The 27,695-nt window shown below is 36.6% G+C and overlaps 4 protein-coding genes across 8 annotated transcripts; 2 read left to right on the top strand and 2 right to left on the bottom strand.

Annotated features, from left to right (window-relative positions):
• Nucleotides 1-654: 654 nt before the first annotated feature.
• On the top strand, nt 655-14,721 carry LOC129312670 (E3 ubiquitin-protein ligase UPL7). Of its 5 annotated transcripts, none has more exons than XM_054955345.1 (15): nt 655-795; nt 1,089-1,211; nt 1,778-2,018; nt 2,576-3,165; nt 3,999-4,979; nt 5,098-5,432; nt 5,856-6,134; nt 6,346-6,598; nt 7,202-7,372; nt 7,469-7,561; nt 9,233-9,340; nt 10,874-10,990; nt 11,681-11,770; nt 11,925-12,018; nt 14,176-14,721. In XM_054955345.1, exons 1-14 carry the CDS (start codon nt 772-774, stop codon nt 12,006-12,008), a joined length of 3,489 nt encoding a protein of 1,162 aa, XP_054811320.1. In that variant the 5' UTR covers nt 655-771; the 3' UTR covers nt 12,009-12,018; nt 14,176-14,721. The 5 variants fall into 5 exon arrangements, 3 of the variants coding, with proteins under 3 accessions (XP_054811320.1, XP_054811325.1, XP_054811337.1); XM_054955350.1 differs by having other exon boundaries at nt 14,165-14,721; XR_008593674.1 differs by lacking the exons at nt 11,681-11,770; nt 11,925-12,018; nt 14,176-14,721 and having other exon boundaries at nt 9,243-9,340.
• Nucleotides 13,639-16,870, bottom strand: LOC129312713 (GDSL esterase/lipase At5g03810-like). Its single transcript, XM_054955393.1, has 5 exons — nt 15,535-16,870; nt 15,320-15,450; nt 15,003-15,236; nt 14,184-14,439; nt 13,639-13,907 (listed from the first exon to the last, which is right to left on the bottom strand). The coding sequence occupies exons 1-5, from the start codon at nt 15,770-15,772 to the stop codon at nt 13,714-13,716; spliced, it is 1,053 nt and encodes a 350-aa protein (XP_054811368.1). The 5' UTR covers nt 15,773-16,870; the 3' UTR covers nt 13,639-13,713.
• Nucleotides 16,871-18,340: 1,470 nt separating this feature from the next.
• Nucleotides 18,341-20,170, top strand: LOC129312703 (protein CHUP1, chloroplastic). The gene is made up of 2 exons (XM_054955384.1): nt 18,341-19,339; nt 19,453-20,170. Exons 1-2 carry the CDS (start codon nt 18,512-18,514, stop codon nt 19,930-19,932), a joined length of 1,308 nt encoding a protein of 435 aa, XP_054811359.1. The 5' UTR covers nt 18,341-18,511; the 3' UTR covers nt 19,933-20,170.
• Nucleotides 20,171-22,068: 1,898 nt separating this feature from the next.
• On the bottom strand, nt 22,069-27,410 carry LOC129312693 (polyadenylate-binding protein 7-like). The gene is made up of 10 exons (XM_054955373.1): nt 26,907-27,410; nt 25,963-26,081; nt 25,668-25,861; nt 25,234-25,493; nt 25,029-25,135; nt 24,757-24,946; nt 23,837-24,126; nt 23,338-23,490; nt 22,669-22,866; nt 22,069-22,571 (listed from the first exon to the last, which is right to left on the bottom strand). Exons 1-10 carry the CDS (start codon nt 27,100-27,102, stop codon nt 22,374-22,376), a joined length of 1,905 nt encoding a protein of 634 aa, XP_054811348.1. The 5' UTR covers nt 27,103-27,410; the 3' UTR covers nt 22,069-22,373.
• Nucleotides 27,411-27,695: the final 285 nt, after the last annotated feature.

The following is a 27,695-nucleotide window of genomic DNA, read 5'->3' as shown; positions in this document are numbered from 1 at the left end:
TTTAAAAACTTATTTACTTTTTTACCCATATTATTATAAGTTAACAAGGAAAGGGAGTGGGAAAGTATACAATACAAAACAAGTAAGATATTTTGAGTTTGATTTGATACGATATCATTGGATTTAATTACTATAATCTAGGTTTACATTATGTAATATTTTTTTCAACCTGTGTATACGGCAATAATCACAATGGAATATTGCTAGTATTTCCTTTGCATTAAATTATAATATAGTTGAGGATAATATTATAATTACCAAAGCTCAATAATAAAACTTTGCAAACTTATTTTTTGAAAAACAAAACTATAAATTTTTATAAATATTTTTATACATTTAATCATTATTATACTATAATATTATTTTAATTATCTTTTTACATAATATTAAAAAAATTATTGATAAAATTTATTTTTAAATTATTTTATATTTTAAAATAACAAAATTAGTACTTTCAAAATTATGTTATAATTTGAGGGGAGGAAATATTATTTATCATTAATAACAATCATTAATTATTACTGCTACTTTTTCGTTTTTTCCTTTTTGGGCCAGAATTACTACTAGTACTTTTTCACATGTTGCCGTTAATTTACTTTTACAGTTTCGTGGGAGAAAAATAAAATGAGCGGATGTCTGCAGTGAATAAAGGGGGGGACAGGAACATAGTGATGGTAGGGGTTGACGCCCCGGAAGCAGTCATTTCGTGGAATAGAAGCAAATGGGATCGAGTTTAACCATTGCTCTGCTCAGTTAATTCCCTGATTTCCAATGGATAGATCTCGGAAACACCAGGTTGGGGTTCTCACCTCTTCTTGTTTGCATAATTCAACCGTCAGAAGTATCTCGTCGTGGATGTGGTTTCGTCCCTGATCAATTTAACCTAGAAATATGATTTCCCAACACTATGTTTTACTGATGATGAATCACTGTTCTTGCTTGCGGCTGTTTTGTTTTTTCCTTTCCTTTTCTCTTTTTGGTTCTCTTTTCTTTTCAATCGCAATTATTTAAGTTCACTTCTCATTACTGTCATGACTTGTGAATTGTGATCCTTGCTCCTCTTTTTTTGGTGCTGATGGGATGTTCAGGTATCCTTGAGAGGAGCAAGTGCGAAGGAGATAACAAGGGATGCGCTTCTTGAGAAGGTATCCCGGGAAAGAGAGCTTCGCAATTATGCAAAACGAGCTACTGCTGCTGCTCTCTTCATCCAGGTGCATCCTTGGGCAAAGTTTAGTGGAGCTCAGTTTATTTATTTATTTTTAAATCCTTTATGATTTATCCCCTTTGAGATGACGCCATGTTCTCGTTGGACAAATGGTTCTGTATGCTTTTGTCTGTCTATTAAACATTCAATTTATATAAAGGATTCCTTGTTATTTTAAGGTGTATTCATTACATATACAAGCCTTGTAAATGCAATTGGGAATTACTTAACTGGACAGAGTTGACATATAGGAAGTTTGCATGTGATAGGGTGCATCTTCACTGTTGTCATGTTTCTGATTTTATCGGTTGTTTGGAGAAAAGAAGGGATTTCAGGTGAAATATATACTATTGAGCAGTTTTATCAGGAGGTTTTGCAATTGACATCAATGCTGACAGTCTGCACTGTATCAATCATATAATGGAGCCAACTTCTTAGCTTAAATTATATGAAATCCAGAAATAGTTGCATATTTGGTTTCCGTGATTTCAAATTTTGTTGCCTGCCTTCTTAATATTCATGCACATGTTTGTACTGAAGCTGAGAAATAAACTGTTTCCCTGATGTTATTAGAGAGTATGGAGGGGCTACAAGGTTACAAGGATGGTTGCTCAGCAACTTCAGCAGGAGTGGGAGACATTGGTGAATCATTACACTGGTGTTATGACAGCCATGTGGATTGCAAACAATTTGTTACGACCATTTCTCTTCTTTATAAGCCGATTCTCAGTTGAGCATCAGAAGATTCACAGCAAGAGAATAGACTCTATGAGGATTTGCTTTACAATCCTATTGGAGAGCCTGAACTCTTCTGGTTTGTCCCTCATTTTGATGTCCTTTGTTGGATTCCAAATTCAAGTTCCAGTAATTTAATACACTCCAATGTGATTGCATTTTTCAAGATACCGTTTGAATATGAAAGTTATTTATTTTGAAGGCGCTCTCTGTTCTTAGTTTCTGAGGTCCTCTGTAATGCATTGGTTGTTCAGTGGATATGTAGATTTTATTAATCTGAAAGTCTGTCCACCCCCTTTAATGCGATTAAACTCTTTTGACTTTGGATGTAGACCAGTTCTTTTTCCCTCTAATTTTGTCTGAGCCTGTGCTTTTAACTTAGTTCTGCATGTCTGCAGTTCGTCCATCTGCTTCATACATCATGACTTTGCATATGGTGTTTATCTTTGTTCTTTAATTTTTATTTGAAGAATAATGATGTAATAGTGTTTTATATTTTTAAATGTCCATCCACTACCTATGAGGCACTATTTTTAGTAATGGAATAGTGGAGACGTTACATTTTCAAATGAGACATCCATACCGCCCTGAGCTATGTAAGAATATTGATAGATATATCTTTTTCCCTTTGTCTAGATTCAAAGAGGAACTTCTGCTCTCTAGTAACTGGTATGCCTGAAGAAAGGAGAATTTGGAGTCACCAAGCTCGAGGGCTGATATCTCTTGGCTTTGTCATTCTTTCAGAGTTTAGTAAAGGCATTCCAAGGGATCAAGATATTACCTTGGTCACATCCCTTGCAATGCGCGTTCTTGTTATGTTAACTGATTGGAAAGGATGGAAAGGGCTTACTGATGACAATCGTCAAGATGCTGATATAGCGGTGAAAGGTTTGATTGAGTACATGGGGAGTAATGCCAGTGGCAGCTATGTGTGTATTAGTAGATATATCAGTTCATTGGACAACTATTCTTCACAGGAAAAGAATAATAGCCAGACAGATGATAAGTTTTTAATTACTGCAAGTACAATAACTTTGGCTTTGCGGCCATTCTATTTGAGAAGCTCTGATGTAAGAGGCTGTGCTTTGTTGGATGTGAACCATGCTGCTAGGCAGTATTGCTTATATATGCTGACAATTCCTTGGCTTGTGAAACGTCTGCCACCTGTTCTTCGACCTGCTTTAAAGCACAAAACTATTTTGTTCCCATGCTTTTGTGGTATATTGGTAAGCATCATTAATCTAGAACAATGTCTACTTACTAATGTTTCTTTTTAATTGAACGGCCAAATGATTCCTTGATTGTATTTATTTTACTTATCAAATCTCTTATTAATTTACATCTCTCTCTTTTTCCTTTGAGGTGAATGAATCATGCAATAATGCCAAGCATTGCTTTACTAAGTTGATGACTCTGCGTTCATAATTGACGTTTCTTTGCACATTTAACTAGGCACGTGCTAGTTGAATTCCAGAATATATCATAACATGAATATCTTTGCTTCTCTGAATGTGATGTCTTGGATAATCTTAGGCGCATCTATATAAGTGTCCTGCATCTGTGGGGCACCTGCAACATATATGCAAAGTTAACTAAAGAATATTATCTGAATATATGTGGGCCCAATGAATTGTTCTTATTTCTTAACTTTAAACATTGAAAAAGTATAACTAAAAATCTATAATTCATTTAGTTTCTTCTTTTTTTAAACTGACTAGTTACTTAGAAGTTAAAAGCTGGTGGAAATAGCAGGTCCTATGTAGAGTGGAATGGCATTTTTCTTCTGTTTTCAATGCAATGAAAACAACAAGGTTGATAAAGAACAATGGTGTAATGCAATCTATGTAGCCAACCTCATTTAGTGGAATAAGGCTTCTTGTTGTTGGGGAAAAGGAATCTATTGGATGCTAGATGAGGGATTTTCTAAGGTAGTATGGATAATAATTCAGAGGTGAATTTTCACCATTAGTCTTTGAGCCATCAAAGTACTAAAACATTATAATATGATTCTAAGGTTCAAACATATCAGAACTGATCAAACTGTGACAGGTGATGACAGATTTTGAGAGAGAATATTTCAATGGAGATATCACATTTAGTTCATTTAGAGACTCTCGCATCTTCCAAGGCAATTCCAGCAGTTGGTTGGGCTCTCACTAACGTTATCTGCCTAGCAATGGGGAATGAAAATGAATCTGTGGATCATCAATGCTTCCATCAAGGTTTAGACCATGCATTATATGTTCATGTTGTTAACTATCTTGCTGAAACCCTATTGGCTCATCTTTATAATGTTGGATGGATCAAAAAGGGGAAGAAAGCTATTCAGAATGATGTTGAAGCTTTGACAGAGCCCATGGATACAATTCTGTATGAAAATGAAGCTACATACGACTCCTTACTGATTCCCTACACAGATCAATTTAGGCCTGTTTGTCAGCAGTGGCATCTTCAAAATCTTTTGGCTGCAGCAAACAGAGATGCTGCTGACAGAGCTGAAACTCTTCTTCCAAATGATCTGAAATGCTTGGGCAAGCTGGATTTAAGTGATATTGCTCTTTTTTATTCTAACATGGTAAAAATATATTCAGTCTTGAATCCAATTCGTGGCTCCTTGCCAGTTCTCAACATGCTATCCTTTACTCCTGGATTTCTTGTCAAGGTTTGGCGTGTATTGGAGGATTCCATTTTCCATGGAGACAACCATACTTCTGAATGCCACATAAGTGGCTACAGCAAACATAATGCATCTGAGAGAAGGCTAAAACATGTCAGTAAGGATGGGTCTAATAAGTGGGTCAGTGTTCTTAATAAATTAACTGGCAAGTCCCAAGCTGCAATGAATAATGCAGAGCCCATCAGTAGTCATCCTGAGCCCAGCCAAATGAATGAGGATTCATCTGATGTGTGGGACATTGAGCCTATGAGGCGTGGTCCTCAAGGCATTTCTAAAGAGACATTCGCTCTACTTCATATATTCTGTGCCACTTATTCTCACCTTCTTTTAGTTCTTGATGATATAGAGTTCTATGAGAAACAGGTAAGCTGCTTGGTTTCCTTTTGGTTTGCCCCAACCTTCCTCTCCTCTCTTTTAATGAATGTTTTGATTCAGACCTCAAGAACTATAGCTGTTGTTTGCCCTTTTTCCATATCTCTAGGTTCCATTTAAATTAGAGAAGCAACGAAGAATTGCATCAATGCTTAATACTTTGGTGTACAATGGCTTGTCCCATGGTGTTAGTGAGCAGAATAGACCACTCATGGATTGTGCTATCAGATGCTTACATTTAATGTATGAAAGGAATTGCCGGCATCAATTTTGTCCTCCTGATTTGTGGCTTTCACCTGCCAGAAAAAGCCGGCCTCCTATTGCAGTGGCTGCCAGAACTCATGAAGTTTCATCAGCCAATCTAAGATATGATGATTCATTGGCAGTCCCATGTATGGGTTCTGTTATCACCACAACTCCTCATGTTTTCCCTTTTGAAGAGAGGTAACCATGCAATAGTCAATCTAACATGTTTTACCTTTTCATTGCCATATTCTATGCGCACTTTTGAATGACATAGGAGAGGACACTAACAAACAGATAACAAAGAATGAAAATCTTAGTTTTGTCCTCTGTTGTATTGTGTTTTCACAAGCAATGAATATATTTTTGTGAGTAGCATGAAAGGTTAGATTCATTTATTATGTCATTAGCTAGGAACCTTTGGATTAACATAGAAATTTGTGATAAACATTAAAGAGGAGAAACATTGTTTTGAAAGTAATAATCTATGGGATTAAATTTGAATTTCTTTTTTAGAGTTGAGTGATTTATTTTGCATTGGATATGGCAAAAATGAAATTGTATTTGCATACCTTATGGTCTATGATGGATAGTGGTTAATTAGTTGATTTATCACTTTGATAGAGTTGAGATGTTTCGAGAGTTCATTAGGATGGATAAAGCCTCCCGAAAAATGGCTGGGGAAATTTCTGAACCTGGTTCACGAGCAATAGAGATAGTAGTACGTCGGGGTCACATTGTTGAAGATGGATTTCGGCAACTAAATTCCCTTGGGACAAGGTTGAAGTCGTCCATCCATGTTTCTTTTGTGAGTGAATGTGGCCTTCCTGAAGCTGGCCTGGATTATGGTGGGTTATCTAAAGAATTTTTAACTGACATATCAAAAGCAGCCTTTGCCCCAGAGTAAGTTACTGGACTTTATTTTGTATTTTATTATTGGGCTTTTTCTAGGGAGAGCTCTACCTTGTGAGAGCTTGGGGGAATCCATCAGTGGAGAGCTCAACCTTATGGGAGGTTCAGCTCTTCATTTCACTGCTGTTTCTTATTTTTGTTGCGTGGTTTTCTGCTCTTTCTGGAGCTACCCTTGAAACTAACCATTTTCCTTTGTTTTAAGATATGGGTTATTTTCCCAAACCTCAACCTCTGAGAGGCTTCTAATGCCAAATTCTTCGGCAAGATTTTTGGATAATGGTCTTCAGATGATTGAGTTTCTTGGAAGAGTTGTTGGTAAAGCTCTTTATGAAGGAATATTACTTGATTACTCCTTCTCACATGTTTTTGTACAAAAGTTATTGGGGAGATATAGCTTTCTTGATGAGTTATCAACACTTGATCCAGAGCTATATAGGAATCTTATGTATGTCAAGGTAAACCTCAAGAGACATATCCATTCTGTTTGCTCTATCTCCCTGGCCAAATTAGTTTGTAAAGCTAATGATGACACTTGGTGCCTCTATTTTTTAGTTGCCTGGATTTTTAAGTGTTAAGCTTTGACGCAGTTCCAATGCTGGATTTCAACCTCAAGTTTGTTCTTCTGTACGAGTATGGTTGAGCTTCAGTCCTTTTAAAATATGTCTAATTATAACTTGTATGTAGTTGAGTAGTTGACTCAGAAAGCTGATGTGGTGTATAAATGGCATTGTGTACTAGGGCATTTACACTTAAGACTTGCTATGCAAAATTGTTTAAGCTGTAAATATTGTGGTTATCAAAATGTCGTGATAGGTAGTTTTTGAAAAAGGACCTTGTAACTTGAAAAAAAAATTGCAAAAGGATTTTTGAAGACAAGTTTCAAAATTCTTGAGCCTAATAGCAAGTATTTTGGTTTTTTTTTTTTTAAGGGATCTATCTGTTTGCATCGTTGTGAAAAATGTTGCTGTCAAAGTTGCTTTCTTTTATTCCTCTGTTACATGTATGCATAATCTTGCATTTTATATTGTATAGGAAGCTTTACATATTGTTTCATGCAGCATTATGATGGTGATGTCAAGGAGCTCTCTCTTGATTTTACTGTTACTGAAGAGTCATTTGGTAAATGGCATGTTGTTGAGCTAAGGTCTGGTGGCAAAGATATCTTGGTGACAAATGAGAACAAAATGCAATACATACATGCAATGGCAGACTACAAACTTAATCAACAGGTTTTATCATCAGCTATTAGAGTCTTATCGAAGTCATTCACTTCAATACTAAATCAGCTGTTGCATCGTTGGTGAACCTGTAATGTTGAATTACAGATATTGCCCTTCTCAAATGCATTCTATAGAGGATTGACTGATCTTATATCTCCATCCTGGTTGAGGTTATTCAATGCAAACGAATTTAATCAGGTATTTCATTTAATATGGTTGTATTTTCTTTCGATGGTTGTATTTTACACTGAAATTCTGAAAATACAAATGCCATATGACGGAAATGCCATACCCATGTAGGGAATTTGATTACAAGTTCATTCAAGTGTAGATTATCAGGTCCTCCATTTGTGCTGATAAGAGACTTGTGCTGATAAGTTGACCATATTGTGAATGAATTTTGACCTATGTTGTAGACAAGGTAGTTCAAGTTAGTGCAGAATTGCAGATTATGTGATATTTTAAATAAATGAAAGAAAGGGTGAAGGCAGAAAGCTTGATTATATTCTTGTTTTGCTTCTTTTTAAATGATAACATTTACATAATATTTTCCTCATTTTTATGGATATACTAAAATAAATATCGAAGATGCTACTTAGGCTATTTAACTGATGTGTTATGCATTAATCACTGAGGTGTCAAATATATCTAGTTGGAAATATATCTAGTTGGCAGAACTTGGAACTAGTTCTAAGATCTAAAATGGTCAACTATTAATTGGTTGCCAAATCGCATCAATTCATGATGAAATTCTCCACGTAAACTATCTGATTACAAAAATCGAGTCCGTTATAATTCTTAGTTATATGTCAAATCATCTGCATCTCTTCCATCCAAGACTAGATGAGATGGAAAAAATTACCATGTTGTGAATCTTTTAGGTCTTTTGAGCCCATAGAGCCTTCTGGACCTGGAATGTCCGCTGTTCAAAACGCTTGCATAGTAAAAATAATTTTGTTGAAGGGTGACTGTAGCATTGAAACTTCCTTGTTTGGTGTTCAGTCCCATTATCGCTAAACTGCGTTATTTCACTTTTTTTTCCTTCCTAGTCCAAATTATTCTTTTGGCAAGGGAAAGCTTGTTCTTTGAATAAAAAGCCTGCTTAATTAATTGAAGGTTCTAAGATTTTTGAGTTTTTTCACATCAGCTACTTGTACCATGATGAGCGCCCAAGTGGAGTAGGGAGCCATCCCCTGTAAGCTAACTATTGATGTGGGTGCGTCACGACTCACCCTCCTTAAGTTTTCCGTATAATAGCTCATGGTACTTTAATGTGGGATTAAGCATCCCATTCTACTTTGTTCTCCATCAATTAGTTGCTCGTAGAGTGCCAACATCCTGGCGGCTATTCTTTGTGTCATTTCACCGGGCATTCACACTTATAAAAAACTTTTGTAAAGGTTCCAGGTTGGGCGGGAGACCCTCCTTCAAAGCTAGCTATTGAAATAGGGAATTAATCCACCTAATACCTTATAAAGCAGCTTATGTTATTCAATGTGGGATTATGCATTTCATACCATTTGCCCATCATACCATAATGGTTGTTACTTAGGTAAATTGTTGAACGGTATTACTTGGAAGCCCTTCATCTCCTTTCTTTCTAGTCCACTATGCCTTTGTTTCTTTCCTGCAAAATGTCAATTATTGCAAGATTGGAGGGATAACTTAGAAACTAACACAGAAGAAAATGATTTGATAGTTTTGCTGTTATTGCACCAGGTTCCTATAATTGAAATTATCTGTGGTTGGAACTAGTGGTAAAGGAGTATTCTATGCATGCCTTAGAAATTGAAGAGTTCATAATCGTCTAAAATGTATTTTTGATAAGTTCCTTTTCACAACGAGATTCTGAATTATACCATGTTGCAGCTGCTTTCAGGTGGAAAGTATGATATTGATATTGATGATTTAAAAAAGAACACGCGATACACAGGTGGTTATAATGAAGGAAGCCGAACAATCAAGATATTTTGGGAGGTATTGAATTTGAAATCTTAATAAATTGATTTCCTTATTTTAGTTTTCATGGATGCATGTTTTCCTTCAATCCATAAACCAAATATTCTTCTTCAATCTCTATCAAGCTGCATGTACCTTTTATTGTTCATATCAAGGAACTTAAATATGTCACAATCTAATCTAGTAAAGTAGGCAGATTTGGATTTCTTATTTTCTGTGCTGCATTAGTTGGTGTGAGACTGAGGTTGCCTTCAGTACGTCGAAGCCTGCATTTCTTTGGGAACTTGAATGTGTATAGGCTTAATATTCACATTTTACAGAACCATGTTACTGGTTTTTGCTGTCGGAAGAAAGCTACATAGGCTGGGTTCAAACGTTCATGTCAAACCAAATGTTAATTGAGTTTAACTGAATTACTTTTGAATTTTAATGTGTATCGAGGTTGATGGTCATATCATTACTGACATTACTAGGCAAATGGTGGTTCTCTCTGTAGAATGTTACAGTTTGGTTTTATGGATTTCTATCTAAAACACGCACTGTATACTTCTTCCGGTTTTTAATATAAGACGAAGTCTGAAAACTTTTTTTGGCCTTAAATATAAGACGGAATTGGAGAAATTAATTTTTTTTTTCAATTATATCCTTTATTTATTGTTTATGTCATTTGAATTCCTAAACAATAATTCATTACAGTCATTAATTACAATGAAGAGTAAAATTGGGAAGTTACAAATTTTTTTACAATTTCAAGATTATAACTAACATTTTTTGATAAGCTCAAAGTTTGTTAACTTTGACTTACACTGAGGATTAGCGTAATAGTTAACAAGCACCAATGTTGTAGTCTTCCAGTTAAAGAAGGTAACCTATGCCTTTCTTCCCATATCTCTGGCAGGACATTTCCTTCCATCCCCTATTCTCTCGTCTCTCTCTCTCTCTCTCTCTCTATACACACACACACACACACACACACTCTTTGCTAATTTCTGAATCATATTCATTTTTTTCCTGAATAACAATGTGTTTTGACTTTTACTTTCAACCTCATGAATTATATATGGGGATTTCATGAAAAAATCACTTTTTTTTTTTGAAAAAATATATTTTGAGTGTTTATTCTGTTTGTTTATGCTTTTGAAAATGATCAAAATCCGGAAAAAAGCATTTTTGATTATTTTAAGTTTCGGTAGCTTTTTAAAATAATTTAACGCGGTAGATGAGAAAGAGTATTTTAAAGAGGCAGGATATGTGAAAATAGCATAAAATTTTAATAATAATATAATAATAAATCATTTTTATGAAACAAATATGGAAGATATCATAAAATTCAAAGATAACTAATAACATTTTTTGTTATTCTAATCAAACATAAAATAATATTTGCTTTTTATAAAATCTCTAGAAAATAAATCTTTGTTTTTTTAAATCTCTAAATTACTTAAAAATCACTTATTTTTTAATCGTAAACAAATAGGTCCGCAATCATTATTTAGATGCCCATTTTGAAGTCATCATAATCATTTTCATTTTGTGGCATGTGGACTGTAGGTGATTAAAGACTTTGAACCCCAAGAACGTTGCATGCTTCTTAAGTTTGTCACTAGTTGTTCTCGCGCTCCATTACTTGGGTTCAAATATTTGCAACCAACTTTTACTATTCACAAGGTATGCTCCTGATGATGTTTGATATGCCTCATTTTCTTGTTGCTGTAATGGGACATGGTTTATGTTTTCTTGCGCTTTATCATAGAAGGTGAAGTGCTGAGTTAAGAAGGTGGGAAACACAGGATCCTGAAACTTCTAATTTTCTGTTCATCTTGATAGAATTTTGTGCATCTATCACAAAATTTTTAAGGACATTGCTAAGAGTCCTAGTTGGAATTCATCTGATGCTTAGCGCTTCAGTTACTATAAACTGAAAGAGTTGTGTTCTCCCCATGCCATTTATCAGCAACAGAAATCTCTGTTAGATGCATTCATCATCACAGTTTCATGGTTGCATTATCTTTTAACTTGACCAGGCTACATACTTATGTTTTGGCAACACTTTTTTGTGTGGTCTGATTAGTGGTTTGTTTCTACGATATTGTGACAGTTATATTAACACGTTGTATGCTATTAGATGAAATTAATACATTGTATGCTACTAAGGTATTGATCACGAGAACTTAAATATTGAGCTGGTTTTTTGACTTACACAGCTACACTGACATGATGGCCCACTTCAAATTGAACTTATCTCATCCTCCTCCCAATCCCTGCCTTCTATTTGAGATATGTGATCCACTAATGGAGTTAAAATAACTTCTAATGAAAAAAAATTAAAAAAAGAAAATTTTATTTTATTTTACACAGGTTGCTAGCGACGTTCCTCTTTGGGCGACATTGGGAGGACAAGATGTAGAGCGGCTTCCTTCAGCTTCAACCTGCTATAATACTCTCAAGGTATATGCTTATGGTTATTGGAGGAGTCCATACTTAGCTATATGCTTATGGTCATTGGAGTCATTTTATTCGAGATCAAAGCATTTGCTATTTAAGGCATCTCTTGTCAGCTGTTAGATTGTTGAAATGTTTTTTATTTATTAAATCATTACAGCTACCAACCTACAAACGTTCAAGCACGTTGAGAACAAAGCTTCTATATGCAATCAGTTCAAATGCCGGATTTGAACTCTCTTAATTTGCTTCAGGTGATCAATATGTTTTATAATTGATTCATCCCAATTTCTGTTGTTTTTATTTGGTGAATTATGCTCTATAATCCAGCTTTATCTACACTGCTATTCAGCTGTCCAATTTATGGTTTATAGATCAAGTCAGACAAATATTAGGCATGCAAATAAAGCCTTTATCTCTGAATTTTATTAAATCATATTACCAAAATTAATTCATTAAGTCAAGCAATATCCAGGGTTGGGAACATATCCTGTCTACATGGCTCATCAGCTACATATTAATTTCTTGGACAAAAATATCAATGCATATAAAATTAAATTTATATCAAGTCATTGTTCGCAAATTTTGAACAGTGCTTTCCTTGGACAGAGAAATATATCTAGTTATGATTATGTTATGATAAAGATGTGATCCATTCTGATCTTTATTTATTTATTTATTTGAATAAAAGGTAGATTCATTCATACCAAAAGGTCAAGAGATCAAACTATATCTAGTTCATTTCTCCCCCATTCCTCTCCTTCTCTAATGAAAGATGGAGGATTCCGATCTTTATTTTTCTTAGTCCTTAATTAGCATGATATTCCATTGCTTGCATGTTGAATGTTCATTGGGTCAGTTCAGCCCACCAGAACCGAAACAATCCACATGGTTGGGTGGGGTCGAATCAGGTAAATTCGAAATCTACCTGGTGTCTCTTGGTCTGCCGTGTGAGTTTTTAAAAAAATCAGCCTGCTGGAGTCGAACGGATTTGCCAATCCATAAATTTGTTTATATGCTGTTTACTTGTTCCTTTATTTCCCCCTTAACAGTTCGCATGTTAGCATTTTTTCTTAGGCCTTCTACTCCCATAAACCTGAATGAAGATATGAAAATCACTTCACATCCTCATGAAGAGTACCCTTGGCAACAAAGAACTGGAAATCTCTTCCCATCCTTCTGAGTTTCGGTAAATTATTACTGGCATCACAACTATCGACCTCTTAATTTTTTACCCTCAAAGCAAATCCTGGTAGCTTTAACCACCCCCCCCCCCCACAAAAAAAAAACCCAAATTGCTTCAGCCCACCCACTTCCGCATTCAGAAGTCCACTAGCCTACATCTTTTCCAGCATGATTTTATTATTCATCCCAACCTGAACTCCAGTCGTCAATTCAGGTGAAAGAATCCTCTGATTGCGAATTGTGAACACCTTTAACTGACCGTCCATAAAGGAAGAAAGAAAAAAAGTTGCACGAGTTGCTTTATCTTTGTCACCAGACACGTCTTTTGTGCATTCCCAGAACTTGGAGAAATGAGCTGCTCTTTTCATGATCTATGAATAGCGCAACTTGCTATATGTTTTATATTTTATGTTGATAATTTTTTGTTGTGATAAAGTACAATGGCATCATGCAATCCATATAATTAATCCCATCTATTGAGATAAGACTTGTTGTTGCAGTATTTTTTGTTGTATATTTTGTAGTGAAAAGTATATTCAATTTAGTGTAGACAAAATAGTTATTCGGCAAAAGTTATCATAAATATGAACGCATTTACGTTAACCTTCCTGTCAAAAGACTGGAGTAATCTGCCGAGGTGTAGAAGCTTTGGTTTAGCATTCTTCACGCAAGCGAACAATACGCCGAAGGACTTCTGAATTATAGGACTTTTATTTCATTCTCATAACATCCAACACATACGAGAGCAGTTGTATCCGGAATGCCTAGGTGATCAGGGATATTCCCTGTGCTAATAGATTATCTGCCAAGGCGTTATTTGTCGCTTCAGATGGATGAAATCCATCCCAAAACACGTACTCTGTAGCATTGGCGCAAGTTCCAACAGACAAGGCATTGCAGAGATAGGAGGTTTCTATTATTCCTGTACCACAGCAGGCCTTTCTTGCTTCAAAAAAACCTGTCACCACGGAAGTGCAAATGGTGACTTATTTTGTTAGCATAGGAGGGAGAGGTAGTAGAATCTTGTTGACAAAGCAAATCTTTAGCATGCTGCTCACTGAAACGCAAGCTCTGGAAATTGGTAATTTTGATTTTGTGACTTGTGAGTGCTAATGCATTCCTCTAGACTGATTAACATGCTGTGTATGCATGCTGCTCATGTTTATGGAATTTAATACTTCACCTGTTCATGAGTATGTATATAAGTTTTAGAAGTTGATTTTCAGGAACATACCATTGTCACTGGGCCTGGTAATCAAATCCAGCAGAGGCTGATAGATATCAAATACCACAAGTTTTAGATGGGGGAGTTTGCTCTTCAAACTCTCAGATGTGCTCCTAAGTTTATTGTTAAATGAAATGGCGTCGCGGTTCAGTCTGGCAACACACTGGTTGCTTCCGGAGCCAAATAGAGTAATGGCTGCAGGCAAACACCCAATTGGCGGCAACGTTGTTACTCCTATCCTCCTTGCTCCCAGTCCATAGAGATGCTGTTGCATGCTCATATTTAAAGGCTTTGTTATACTGATGAACCTGTGAAACAGTGATTCTTGTCCTATACCCAAAATTTTTTATCATGTGCAGTTGTAGTATAAAAAATCTTGATTATTGTCGTCCAGTCATGATATACAAATTAGTTGTCTTGTGCAGTTGTAACATGGAACAGTTAGTAGACACTGTCAAATTCAATTCGATCATACTTTTTCCTTGTTCTTGTAGGAAATGGCCTGGAATGGATGCTGAATGTTTAATGCAATTTTTGACTTCTGATATATTTTCTCTATATCTTCTCACAAGACACAAACAATACAATAATTTAAGAAAATAAAAGGGCCGGGCCTGGCCATGCAAGGGCCATACTAATTATGACACAATCATAAGAGGAAGGAAAGAAGGTATACAAAAGTTGTGTTAGACATTTAGAATCAGTCACTTGACACCTTCTCAAATATAATTATATGTCAACTGAAGTGTAATAAGATAGATTAACCGCCCGCATATTAAGCAATTGAAGGTGGTGATGAATGCTTTTTCCCCTAAAAAATAAACAAACCTGGATTAAATTAGTGTAGGATGTCATGAGAATGTCTGAGAATTGATCGGGCGAATAGACTCTATTCAGAGGGGTATTAACGTAGTAGTTCTGAATAAAATCACTGCTTCCAGCACTAATAAGGTGGATCGCACCTGAGAAAATCTCATTGGCCCGGGCATTTCCAACCATATCCACAACTTTTCTCTGATACTCCTTATAGTAATTCAACTGCCGAGTCAACGAGATCGCCCCCTACAAAACCACAAAAAGGAGAGGAGGTTGACAATGTTTATTTGGACAGGAAATATATGTGCCTTAATGAAATCATATTTTACATATAAATCTGCGGTCCCTTCGTAGTAACCAGAAGCACCAGAGGCAAAGTTGGCTCCTATCAAAAGATTCGTCCCTCTAGCCTCTTGGCTAAGATAAGCAGGTTGGTATGAAGTAAACCCGAGGTATTGAGCTGAAAAAAGGAAGAAAGAATAAATCATAAGCTTTTCAACGAGGGGGAACCATACTGTGTTTATAAATGCTACCACATGCTTACCAGTGAAATCTATGACAAGTTTCCCATTGCAGAACCTTCCAGTTGGTCTGTGAGTGACGAAGTCTCTTCCATAAGGAGGAAAGTTTGCCTTCACCAATGATAAGAGGCGGTTGTTATTTCCCACGTCAACCACAGAGTCTCCGAATATCATCAGCGCAGGAACCAGAGGACCCCCATGGACGAGTGAGAAACCCAGAACAGCAAGTAATGAAACTAAGAGGGAACTTGGAACACCCATTAGAAACTTAACTTAATGAAGAGGGAAGAGAATTTTTTTTTTTCTTTTTGGGAGGGGTGGTTGTCCAAATGAAGATGATGACGGGCCGGCAGGTGGGGGGGGGGTATTCAAGTAGTGGAAGAGCATTAAAAGGTCAAAGAGAAATAATAGGGCATCAGGAAGAGCGATGATTCTGAAAAGTATGTACGTGTCAAGAAGCAAGTTCAGCACCCTTAGGGAGTTGATGATTTTGTCTTCTCATTCATCCTCTCCCACCAAAGTTGTCATCATTTTTTGTTGGATAACTGTATTGGATTAGGTGAAGACAATTATTTAGTTAAAGCACAAAAACTTTCTCTCGAGGCGAAAGTCTATGCTTTATTGTAAGGGCTCTTTGCATAAGGCATCGAAATAATAAAACATGAATGGGCAGAATATTTGAGCCCGTAAAACAGAAACATGACTGGTCCATAGAAGGAAGGCTCTAATATCTATATTTTAATTAGGGAAATGGTGTCCCAGGTCCTTATAGTTTCAACAAATTTTGATTTAAGTCCCTAAAATTTATTTTGTTTGATCCCCCACCTCGCACTTTTAATCGTTAGAGACGTTAGCCCTGGGTTGTTAATGAAAGCCTGGTAGCATGATGAGCTGGACCAAACGACGTTTGATTTGCTGAGATGGAGATAACGATTTGAGTGGAGAGAATTATAAACGCGCAGGTGGATGACGAGAACCCAAAAAAAAAAAAAAAAAAAACAGAGAGGAAGAAACAACGCGAAAATGGGTAGTGCGGGAGACGAACATTATTGCCCTGTTCCACGGCACGATTCATTGACAGAGGTAGGCACAACTGCTAACGATGTCAGAGGAAATAGTTCTGTTTCCTTGTTCGTGTTTTAGCAATTTCTTCCTTGTTGCTTCCTCCCACACGCCATTGTTGTTTGTTACTTGTAGCCTACTATATTTTCACACGACAATATTTCAAGTTCATTTCTCGCACAACTTAAAAGGCTCTAATGGCAGAGAGAGTTTTTCAACCACAGAATATTCAAATCCGACATGCCACCAGGGATGTGCCTACATTACACAAAGAGAGCACAAAGTCTTTACTTGTCTCTGTTTCTTAAACATGCAACAGAGAGCACAAAGTACATGAGTGCATATATCAAATAGCTATAGGAGTGGTTTGTAAAGCATCGTCTTTTTCCTTTTATATTATTTTTCTCATCATGTCGTTTGATTAAATGTAAGCACGATAACATATTGCATATGAAATTTTGAACATTATTCATTCCTCTTCATGTGGTGGGACGGAGAGGGGGAGAGAGATGAAATTGCACACTGGATTCATGGTTGAGAGGAGATAAGAACATGTACCTGTGTGAATAGAGATAAAAGAGGAAGAGGAGGCACCGATCATCGAGGTGAGAGTCGTAATGGATAGAGATGCAGATTGCGGAGCCTTTACAATCAGTTGACGCAGTGTTTTATTCTCAGCGTTGAATGATGCATAACTGAGGGAGTCCTCAGTTGTCTTACATGATCCAACATATTTGTCCAGTCAGCATCCACATGTCACCACTTATTCTATTTGCTGTTTAGTCAATGAATGTGTCAACTTCTGTTACCCACATTTCTTGTAATTAACAGCGTTAAGGGCCCTTCTTCATTTTCTCAAGTTGCAAGAATCAACGGATATGACGGAACAAAATATAGGGAGTCGATTAAAAAGAATAAAAGTACAAGGATTGACTTCAAAATCTACCAAAACTGTAAGTACTGAAGTTTACTTTTCCTTTTAATTATAAAATACAAGAGAAACAAGGAAACAGCTTTTGCGCATCTAATCGAAACCACTAAATGAGCAAGTTGCTTTTGCAAAACGTGTAATCATAATGAGCATTCCTACTTCAGATTTGAAATTAGAATTCGAAGTCTTATTAAGCACCAAGAATTAAGGTAAATGAAAATTGAAATGACTAGAAGATTTTTTATGTTTTTAATAACGCACAGATGTTCTAGAAAGGCACTAGAAAAACTTAGCAATTCCTGCAACAGCACGATACCCAGAGAATTTGTGGAATTGCTTCAAGCTCCAACCAGAATTCGTGTGAATTTTCACAGGGACTATTGGTAGATGTGCTAAAAAACAATTAAGCATTTGAAAGTGTTCAGTACAGTACGCAAGGAAGCATACCGCTAGAGTACATTTGTAGTTATTTTAGAAATTTAAGAACAATACGTAGTGGCCTAGTGGGGGGCATCTTCTCTGTGTCTCTGTTATGTGTATTAAAGAAAAGTTAAAAGAGGATTATGTGCAAAAGTTCAGACTTCTTTTTTCAATTCCTAATTTATAATTACGCTCATTTCCCTCAAGGCCTCAATAAAAATAATCTGGGTCTCATGTCCTTCATGATGCGGAGGGAGTTCGCTTATACAATGGCTTGAACATGCCGTCAAAGAAAAGAAGCCCAGCATCGAAAACATCAATTTTAAAAAGGCAAAGGCAATAGAATTGAGTAATCTGGAAAGGAATAAGATTCCCAAGAGCGTGAAGAATGGGAGATGATGGTGGAGTAGTCATAAAGCTACATACCATTGTGCCTGTAAAGAAAGGACAAGCAAGAACACAAAGGCATCAAATTATAAAACATAGATAAAATAGCGAGAATCAAATTCACAATTTTCTGGGCATCTTCAGTTCAGATTTCATCAGGAGACACAATTACCAATCTCTGAAACACCTCAATCGTCTTAATGGAAAGCACATCATCTAAGATAAAGGTTTTAAAGCCAGTGATCCTCAAAGCAGGTGTTCCTTTGGCTGTATCTTTCGCTGGCTTCATCTATGCCTGGATACTGTCAAAGAAAAGTCCATCTAAGGTCTTTTCTTCACCAGAAACTAGAGTAAATTCCTCAGAAAATGATTCTCAGCAAGGGATTATACGTGAAGAAAGTTTTCATAGCCTTGCTTCTATGGAAGATGAAGTGCCTACACCTGAAGATACCAGGGTTCTTCCAGGAAGCTCCGTTCTTCATGACAACCCGTGTTTTGAACAAGAGATTAATGGCCTGCGAAGCCGGATTGAAGATCTGCAATTGAGAGAGTTGGTGTTACGGTTGCAATTTGACCATTTTTGTGATTTGAAAGAGCAAGAGTCTCTGCTTATGGAAATCAAGAATTTGCTGTCCTTGGAGAGTGCTCGCGTTGATTTCTATGATAGGGAGATTTCGTCAATGGAGGCAGAGAATAAGAGGTTGGAGGCATTCGTTGCTCAATATCTGGACATTATTGAACAGCTTGAGCGTTGGAAATCAGAGAATAGATTACTTCGGAGGAAGGTCAAGAAGCTGCTGAGAAAATCAGAAGCACAATCTCGCCTCATTCACGAGCAAACTATGATTATCAAGGCAAAAGAAACAGAAAGGATCAGAATCGGCGATGCCTTGCGGACAAAAATTAATGTCATCAATAAATCGGTGGATGAAATCAACGGGATGCAAAGGATTTTGCACGAATTACAGAAAGAGAAGAAAGAACTCCTGATGAAGCTTGAAACAGCAAAAGAATCATCTGCGTCTAAGGTAAGCCACCCGCCCAAGACATAAATACATAGGGATAAAGAGATGATTAGTATAAAGTATAGTGAAATTGAAGTACTGCAAGTCAGACCATTGAAAGCCTTTCCCATTGGCAGAATGAAGCAGAAAATCCAAGTGAGAAAGAGTACACGCACCTTCTGAAGGAGTTGGAGCAGCAGAAGAAGGGAAGAGCAGGTGAAGTGAAGGAGCTGATTTACTTGCGGTGGAACAATGCATGCCTGAGGCACGAGCTGATTAGGTTGCATGAGCAACGACATCAAGATCGGAGGCAGATGGGAGACCACGTAGAACTGGAATTTGAAGGAAACGGTCAAATGATTCAATATGAGTCAGAGCAAGAATTAGAAGAATCTCCTTTGGAGCATCAAGTCGCGCCTGGCAATGGCGCTGCTCGAAGCGATGATGGAGCAGGTGGGGGTTGCTCCAGGAGGAGAAAATTGATCAAGAGGCTCAAGAGGTGGGTGGAAGGCAGCGAAAAGGCCAAGTTGAAGGCAGAAGAGAAAGGCAGGCATTTTGCTTCGTATGGAACAGAGGAACCTTCGGTTCCGGCGAGAAGGTCTTGCTCCAGTGCGTAACCCAGACGAGCCTAAAGCCAACAAACTGACACTCCGCCCCGAAAAATGTGATTCTGCACTTGCTTGTTGCGTCAGGAAGGCTTCTGATTTCGAGGTTTTCTATATTTCCTCCGCAGAGACTTCAATTTCCACTTTCCAATTCAAAAGAATAATCAATATATCGGAGCCGGTTTTGCTCCTTCGCGTTTCTGCTCCTCCTTTTCTTCTCTGCACCCAGAAGCGAAGCTGAATCGATAATTAATCAATGGATGGTCCCAGTTTAATCTTTTTTTATTTTTATTTTATATTTATTAAAATAAAGCATATACAAAAATTATAAAAAATATATTATAATAAATTTGATCACTAATTTAGATAGTATAAATTTTTACAGACAAGATAGGTTAATTTATAAAGATTTTAAAAAATTATAATATTAAATTAAATTGTTTAAATTAAATTAATACTGTTTAAATTAAAAATAAAAAAAATTAAATTTAAACTATTTAAATTAATCTGAACAATCTAGATTTATTCCCGAGTGTTGAGGAGAAAATGAGGAGCAAAACCGACTTCCAATATATATATTGAGATAAAATCCTCCCTATTTGAAAAAATGAGAGAAACTCCAAAAAAATTAATTAATTTAAATTAAATTTTAATTGTTAAGTGTCATAGATTTGTAAATTCAACTTTTAGTTTTATAATTTAATTATAATGAATTTATAATTTATATTTTAAATTTTAATAAAAAATTTAATTATTTTATAATTTAAAAAGATAAGTTATAAATTTAACACAATAAAATTTTAAATTTGGGAGGTTAATTTATAAATTTTTAAAATTTAATATTTAAAATTTAATTTAAATTAATTTATCTTTTTAAAACCTACGTGTCATTCTCCCTCACGACTTTTGTTCAAGTATATCAATCAATAAGACAACAACAGCTTGCGTTTGTTTTAAAAATAAAAAATCACGGTGGGGTCAGGCATGACTATTGTCTGATAGCAGCTGTCGATCAATGATAATGGGAGTGATGATAATGTAACTTCTGCAGTGTGTTTTAAAAATAAAAAAAAAAACGGAAATAATCTTAGGATGTTTTCATTTTTCATTTTTCATTTTTAAAAAATAAAAAATGAAATTTATTTTGAAAATGATTTAAATGTAAAAGACTTACTTAAATAAGTTTTTTATTTTTAAAAACTGAAAACATTTTGTAAAAGTCAAAATCAAACAATCCCTTAACATTTTAATTCATGTTTCCAAGTATTGTTTTAGAGTGAGATTGCTCAAGTAACGCGGCAAATGTGAATTGTTTCGTCCATGTAACTGAAAATAATTAGCCAGTTACTTGCTTTGATGACAGAATTGCAAGGTGTAATGTTCAACGGGTATCTTCAATGCAAGTATTAACATCGCTGAACCATGCATGAACGATGAATACTCAGTAACTGGCTAACTGGTCCGAGATATAATTTAGTTCACACTGCATGAGCAGTAATTCATATTTTTATGCATGTCAATATGTCTTCAATTCTCTGACCAAAAAACGGTCTTCAATTCTATACCCCATAAGGAATATTATGTATTTGGGAAAATTGATGTTTTTGTCGTCCTACTGTTAACTTATTTGTAATTCAGTCTTTCAATTATAATTCGCTGTGATTCAGTCTTTCAACTTTTGAATCACTTACAAATTAGTCTCTGAATTATTATTAATTTTTTTCATGTTAGCTTATATCTCACATCAACGAGCAAGAGGAGGGTATTTTAGAATAATATATGAGTATTTTTTTTATCCCTCTTATTTGATAAGAAATTTTTTAAAAAAATTAAAAAATAAGGATCGAATTATAGGTAAATCAAAAGTTGACGGATTGAATCGCAGCGAGTTATAATTGAGGGACTTAGTTACAAGTGAGTTAAAAATTAAAGGATTAAAAAAAATTAATTTTTTCTATGTATTTTGACCCTTTCAAGACGTCTACTTCCAAAATCCCTCCATTTCTCCTGATGAGGAAAGTACATCAATTGCTTCTTGTTCTTTTTTGTTTTTTTGGCTACAATTGTTCATTTTTTTTAAAAGGCCGAAGACTCATCAAATGATTTGAACAAAAGTTCCTGGACTGCAACAAATAGTGCTTGGCCCTGGCCCATAGGTTTGCATTTTCAGCGCTTGAATGTGCACAATTGATTTCCCCAAATTTAGTCCTTTTAGCTAGTCCATCTAATCAAATACCAAGGCAAGTCTCTGAATCATTCCTTCACTACAAATTCTAAAAGATAAAAGTCAACCTATGCTAAAAAAACAAAAAAGTTTAGTCCAAAAAGGCAATAAAATGCAGAAAAGATACTGCAGGGTTCATAATCCAAAATCAATGTAACATCCAGCTCTTGAGAAGCGCCGGCCTCACCAACTACTCCTCAAACTAAGAATTTTCTCCAGGACTAAGTATTCAGTTCACCGCAACTTCGGCTGAAAGGAAATTCGAATGAAGTACATCCTGGCCAGAAACTTTGGTCTTAGAGTTCTTGAGCACCTGCACGGCTTCTTCCACCTTGGCAGTAAGAGACTCTGGAGACTCCAGAAGAAGCAGCAATTCTCCGTTGTCCATCTCCAAAAGCATCCCTGTAATCTTGGCTGCTAGGCCAGGCTGTCATTCAAAGATACAACACAGACAAATTGTTGTAGTTAAGTCACAACCTAACCCCAAGAATCAACAAAAGACAACAGAAGTGCATCGGTTTCACCTTGAGTTTATGGACTAGAGGGTACAGATGCTCGCCGAGTATCTGTTTCTGCTGCTCCAGAGTAGCAGCAGCAAGCATGCTATGCAACATTTCTGATCCCGGAGATCCTACAGAAGAGCTACCACCAGATGAGACTCCAGATACTTTCTCCATGTCAGGCTGGCGCCCACTGGGCACATACTTTGTCTGCCCAGCTCGCTGCAAGGCACAAAACTTTAGATATCAAACAAGTATCGTCATTTTATATTTCCTGAACTGAATATAAGACCATGAAGAAAACATTCTAATCATCACTAGCATCAAACTTATTCTGCTTAAACTTATGGATCAGTTCTCATAAGTCAAGTTGCATATTGCATCATTTATTCTTTGCTCCATAAAGATGGTTATGACTGCTATCAGAGACTCCCTTATTTCACAGTCAATATAAGGCCAGATGCTCAACGAAATAAAAGGCGCCCCTCCGCAAGACCATATCAGGAAACAAGGAAAGTAAAATGATCCAACATATCCTTAAACAATACAAGTTACAAGAATCAAGATTAAGAAAATAGAAAGTCGGGATATTTGGGGAGAGAGTGTGCAGTCTCCGTGCATGCAATCCTACCAGAAGAAATAAGACATCTTGGTAAATGCTTTAAAAACTTTATACCCGAAACAAAACCAAACCTGTTGTGTACTTGATTCTTTTGAAGAGGCCACTAACTGAAAGGGCTGACGCAATTGTGGCATGTGTGTGCCAGGGTGAACATGTCCCTGTGAAATTGTTTGCCCATTCATCCTGCCCCTGTTTTGCCTATTTTGCCTAGTAGAATTAGAAACCTGTGAATGGAAGAACGGAAAAAATGTTTATGCCTAAACAAAAGTGCCATCAAAAGATGATTTCTTCACCCAAAATAAAACTGTAATAAGTTATATGCAAAACAAATGCATTTCCACTGTGAGCACTGTACACAATGAAAAAGGTCAGAATTAAAATCTTGAAAATGGGTGAAGGAAGTACATGGATATTGACCCTTTTTTATTAATGATTTGCTGTGATTGCAAGAAAAGATATTTCTTACCTTTTTCATTGTGCACAGTGCTGGTGAATGAAGTACAAGGATATTAAGCCCCCCCCCCTTTCTTTTAATGATATATTGTGCTTGCAAGAAAAGATGTTTCTCACCATAGGAACTAGTGGCTGTTGAAACGGTCTCGTAGGAGGTGCAAAGCTGTTAGCCCTCCATCCTTGCGTCAACCCCAAAGGTTGATACACTAGCCCAGGTCGAGAAGGCACCTGTGAAACGGCGCCAGTAGCTGCATAATAATAAGGAGAATATCCGCCGGGAATAACAGCTATTGAAGGCCCAGTTAGTCCTACTATTCGCTGTGCATGCTGAATCTGCAATTGTGCTTGCCTATCCTCCTTTCTTTGAGCAATAGCAACGTATAATGGTTTGCGATGAAACATATATCCTGTGGCATGTATATCAACTTAAATGTAACTAAAACAGCGCAGCAAAGGCAAACAGGATTATTACGCAGTAAAGGCAATGTCAACGCAAAGATCGTAAATGGAAACTGGAATATTAATAGAACTTGCATGAGATATTTCAAGTTTCATAAAGGCAGGGATGCAAATTGGCATAACCAGAATTTCAAGTTACAGATCAACATACCAAAGCAATATTAACTATGATACGATATATTTACAACTTTGTTGGTAGTACTAAGTTATAAAGGATTGACTATGCCACGCACCATAAAAATTCACCAGCTCATGATGACTGAACACGATTTGTTTCATAAAATGCAACTAACAAATAACATGGAGCCGGACTTCTCGTATAACACCTTCAAAAACCACTCTATGCGCATTTGAATTTTATTCTTGTCGAGATTGTTCAGCTTATATATGGTACCATAAACAAATAGCCAGTACATATGCGTGTACTAAAGAGTTCCACAGATAATGTCATAATGTTAAATGGTGGAATATAGAGTATAACTTGCAGAGTATAAAAGCAGCATATATCTGAAATTGTTGTACAGAAGACATAATCCACCCTGTTAAAATCCATTCATCACACTTATAAACCAACTTACCATGAAAGGTGCTCACAGCTTTATTAGCCTCCTCAGGGGTGGAAAAGCAGACAAAACCAAACCCCTTGCTTATACCTTTGCCATCTCGCATAACTACTGCAGATGTTATTGATCCACATGCACGAAAAAGATTCCGTAGTTCTTCATCACTTATATCATCATCAATGTTCTTCACATAAACATTTGATACCTGGTCGTTAAATTAAGACATAGTTAAGCATCAGAAGATGGAAATGGCAGGATAATTCGGAACAATAGGGGGCATGGCATGCCTTGTATTTTAAGATTTGTTCTTTACGTTTCTCCTCAAACTGATGGTGCAAAATAAGCTCACGTTCAGCCTTCTTTTGTGCCCTGGCCACGTATAGAACCTTTGAACCTGCTTGTAAAACCAAAACGATATGATATTGGAGATTAACACTAAACAGAGATTTTGTCAACGGAAATTCTTGGTAGAACAAAGGATAAACACCCTACCGAGTTGTGATCCATTCATTCCTTCCATTGCCCGTCTAGCATCATCTGGGTTATCATAGTTGACGAAGCCAAAGCCCTTTGAAATCCCATTGTCATCCTTTGCAATAACTAAGCTAACAATTTTTCCAAAAGACAAGAACTTTTCCTGTAGAAGCTCTTCAGTAATTTTGGGGTCCAAATTCTTGACGTACAAATTTGTATATTTCGCATCAGGATTTGGCAAAATGCGGTCACTTTTTTTGACAAACTTTCCAACATAGCTGTGACAAAAGGAAAACACACTGAGCTTAATCTCTGGAAGTAACAGTATACGGAAATTTAATACAGCCGCCAAGTGAAAACACATAAAACATCCACTTCATTGCACAGTCATGACCCCAAAAAAAAAAAATGCTTTATATCATACTAGTAAACAAATCGTGAGTTTCGCTTACATCTGTTTGTCTTTAACAGTAGAGCCATTCAGCTTCTCAATGGCAGAATTTGCAGATTCCTCTGACTGAAATTGAACATAGCCATATCCTTTGCTTTTTCCATCCTCAGACATGACAACTTTGCAGGACAAAGTGATACCGAACTTTTGAAACAAATCTTGTAATCCCACATTATCTATTGATTCAGGTAGGTTCTGCCATGGTATCAGAAACACTTTTTCATAAGAATCCACTTAAGGAAAAAATAAACCAAATAACGATTTAATCATCTCACTTAAGAGTTGCCGATGCATACCTTAACAAACACATTCCCTATGCCACTTTTAGTTGCATCAGGATCACGATTTGACCACATGATCCGCATCGCTTTTCCATTCAGTAGATAATGATTCTTCACCTCAATAGCACGAAATGCTACTCGAAGCCAAAGAGAACAAATTAAGGTATATATCTTCAACATTTTTACTTTCACCAAGCTATCGGAATATTACGATCTATAATTTATATATAAATGAAATATAACTTAATCTGGAAAGTTCTGGCAAATAGCATGGGAAACGGCCATTCTTAAGCACAACAGTTAAAAGAATCAACAGAAGTTTTCTAGTTAAACTTGCTTAATACAATGGTAATTAGAGTCCCCCCCCCCCCCAAACAATATTAGACACAGAGAGAGAGAGAGAGAGAGAGACGAGGCGAAGACAAAACCACTTGCCAGAGGATAATTGAAACCTTATGTTCATGGCTGACAGTTCTCTAACAAGCCAAAACATAGTAAAGAAAACAAAACCACCAGAGCCTTGTTAAATTTTTGAGATTCAGTCAAATTAACTTGAGATCGAAAATGTGACAAATTAATGCGATTTCCAATGCCAGCTTCTCGTCCTTTTCCATACAGTGCAGAGCACGTCGGAGAGGCCAAGAAAAATCGAAATGAAAATAAGTTTCTTCAAAAAGGTTTCATATATCAATCAAGCCAAGCCTCTGTAACCTTCATTAAATTACAGGGACCAAGATATGAGAGGCTAGTGGTCCCCAGATCTTTGATTTGATTTCTTTATAATAAATTAGCATTATAATATCAGCTGCGAGGACAGCAAACGCACCATGCAAGAAACAATGCCGCACTGAAAACCAATAACTTGATTGGAAAAAAAACCAAAAAAAAAAAAATCGGAAGGCTTCATTGGATGGGTATCGAACCATCGACAAATCAAAAGAGAACTCATTAGCCATTACCATCTTGAGGAGAGACGAAGTTGACGTAGCCGTAACAGAGCGACCTGCCGGTAGAGGAGTCTCTGCAGACCCGAACAGAAGTGAGGCTCTTGAACTCGGAGAATATTTCAAACAGTTTACCATCGGTGATGTCAGGGTGGAGATCGCCTACGTAAAGCGAAGCAGGGGTGGCGGCGACCGATGTAGTATTCGCCATTGATCAATCGAAACTCCTAACGCTCCTCTCGTAGCTAAAAAGGATAAAAGAAAGAAAACAAAGATTTCGGCCAAACCAACCCAGAAGCGTTTCTTTCCAAAAACTTGATAACAGTCTATATTTATGCGCAGATAAAGAACAAACGATTTGGCAGTATTGATTTCTTGAAATGACGAATTTTGTCAGAGAGAGAATGAATGTGAGTAATAACTAGAGAAATAGCGAGAAAAAGAAGGCAAGGAATGAAAATTGAAAGGGAATTTTGATTGGGTTAGTGAGAGAAAACGAAGGAGAGTGTGATGTGAGCGAGCGCGCGCGAGAGAGAGAAGAGAAAGATGCAGAGGGAGAAGGTGGTGTGACGATTTTTGCATGGACACAGGAGGTTGGGCCGTTCAGCACCAGCGTTTGCGCGAGCGTATATTTCTGGCCACGCGCGACGCGAAGAGCGTTGCAAGCACGGTTTGGTTTCGGGCTTAGGAATAGTGGAGTAGCTTTTCGGCTCTGACTTTCGGGAATTCTCGCCTCATAAACCAGCGTCTCAGGTCAATGACAACGATCCTATATTATGGGCTCTCCCTTTTATTTTACACCAA

The sequence above is a fragment of the Prosopis cineraria genome, unplaced genomic scaffold (assembly GCF_029017545.1).
Source record: "Prosopis cineraria cultivar Desert tree isolate PC_DT_omini unplaced genomic scaffold, ASM2901754v1 PC1, whole genome shotgun sequence".
Lineage (NCBI taxonomy): Eukaryota > Viridiplantae > Streptophyta > Magnoliopsida > Fabales > Fabaceae > Prosopis > Prosopis cineraria.
This window is presented reverse-complemented; position numbering and strand designations above follow the sequence as displayed.

Excerpts from the sequence above, each read along its gene's own strand:
- LOC129312670 (XM_054955345.1), top strand. The coding sequence starts at position 772 with ATGGATAGATCTCGGAAACACCAG. Across the intron at positions 4,980-5,097 it reads TAGAGTTCTATGAGAAACAG|GTTCCATTTAAATTAGAGAA; the intron begins GTAAGCTGCTTG and ends CCATATCTCTAG. Across the intron at positions 6,599-7,201 it reads GGAATCTTATGTATGTCAAG|CATTATGATGGTGATGTCAA; the intron begins GTAAACCTCAAG and ends TGTTTCATGCAG.
- LOC129312713 (XM_054955393.1), bottom strand. The coding sequence starts at position 15,772 with ATGGGTGTTCCAAGTTCCCTCTTAGTTTCATTACTTGCTGTTCTGGGT. Across the intron at positions 15,451-15,534 it reads ACTTGTCATAGATTTCACTG|CTCAATACCTCGGGTTTACT; the intron begins GTAAGCATGTGG and ends TCCTTTTTTCAG. Across the intron at positions 15,237-15,319 it reads AAGGGACCGCAGATTTATAT|GGGGCGATCTCGTTGACTCG; the intron begins GTAAAATATGAT and ends GTGGTTTTGTAG.
- LOC129312703 (XM_054955384.1), top strand. The coding sequence starts at position 18,512 with ATGGAAAGCACATCATCTAAGATAAAGGTTTTAAAGCCAGTGATCCTC. Across the intron at positions 19,340-19,452 it reads AAGAATCATCTGCGTCTAAG|AATGAAGCAGAAAATCCAAG; the intron begins GTAAGCCACCCG and ends TCCCATTGGCAG.
- LOC129312693 (XM_054955373.1), bottom strand. The coding sequence starts at position 27,102 with ATGGCGAATACTACATCGGTCGCCGCCACCCCTGCTTCGCTTTACGTA. Across the intron at positions 24,127-24,756 it reads AGCTGTGAGCACCTTTCATG|GATATATGTTTCATCGCAAA; the intron begins GTAAGTTGGTTT and ends TACATGCCACAG. Across the intron at positions 22,867-23,337 it reads AAGAATCAAGTACACAACAG|CGAGCTGGGCAGACAAAGTA; the intron begins GTTTGGTTTTGT and ends TGTGCCTTGCAG.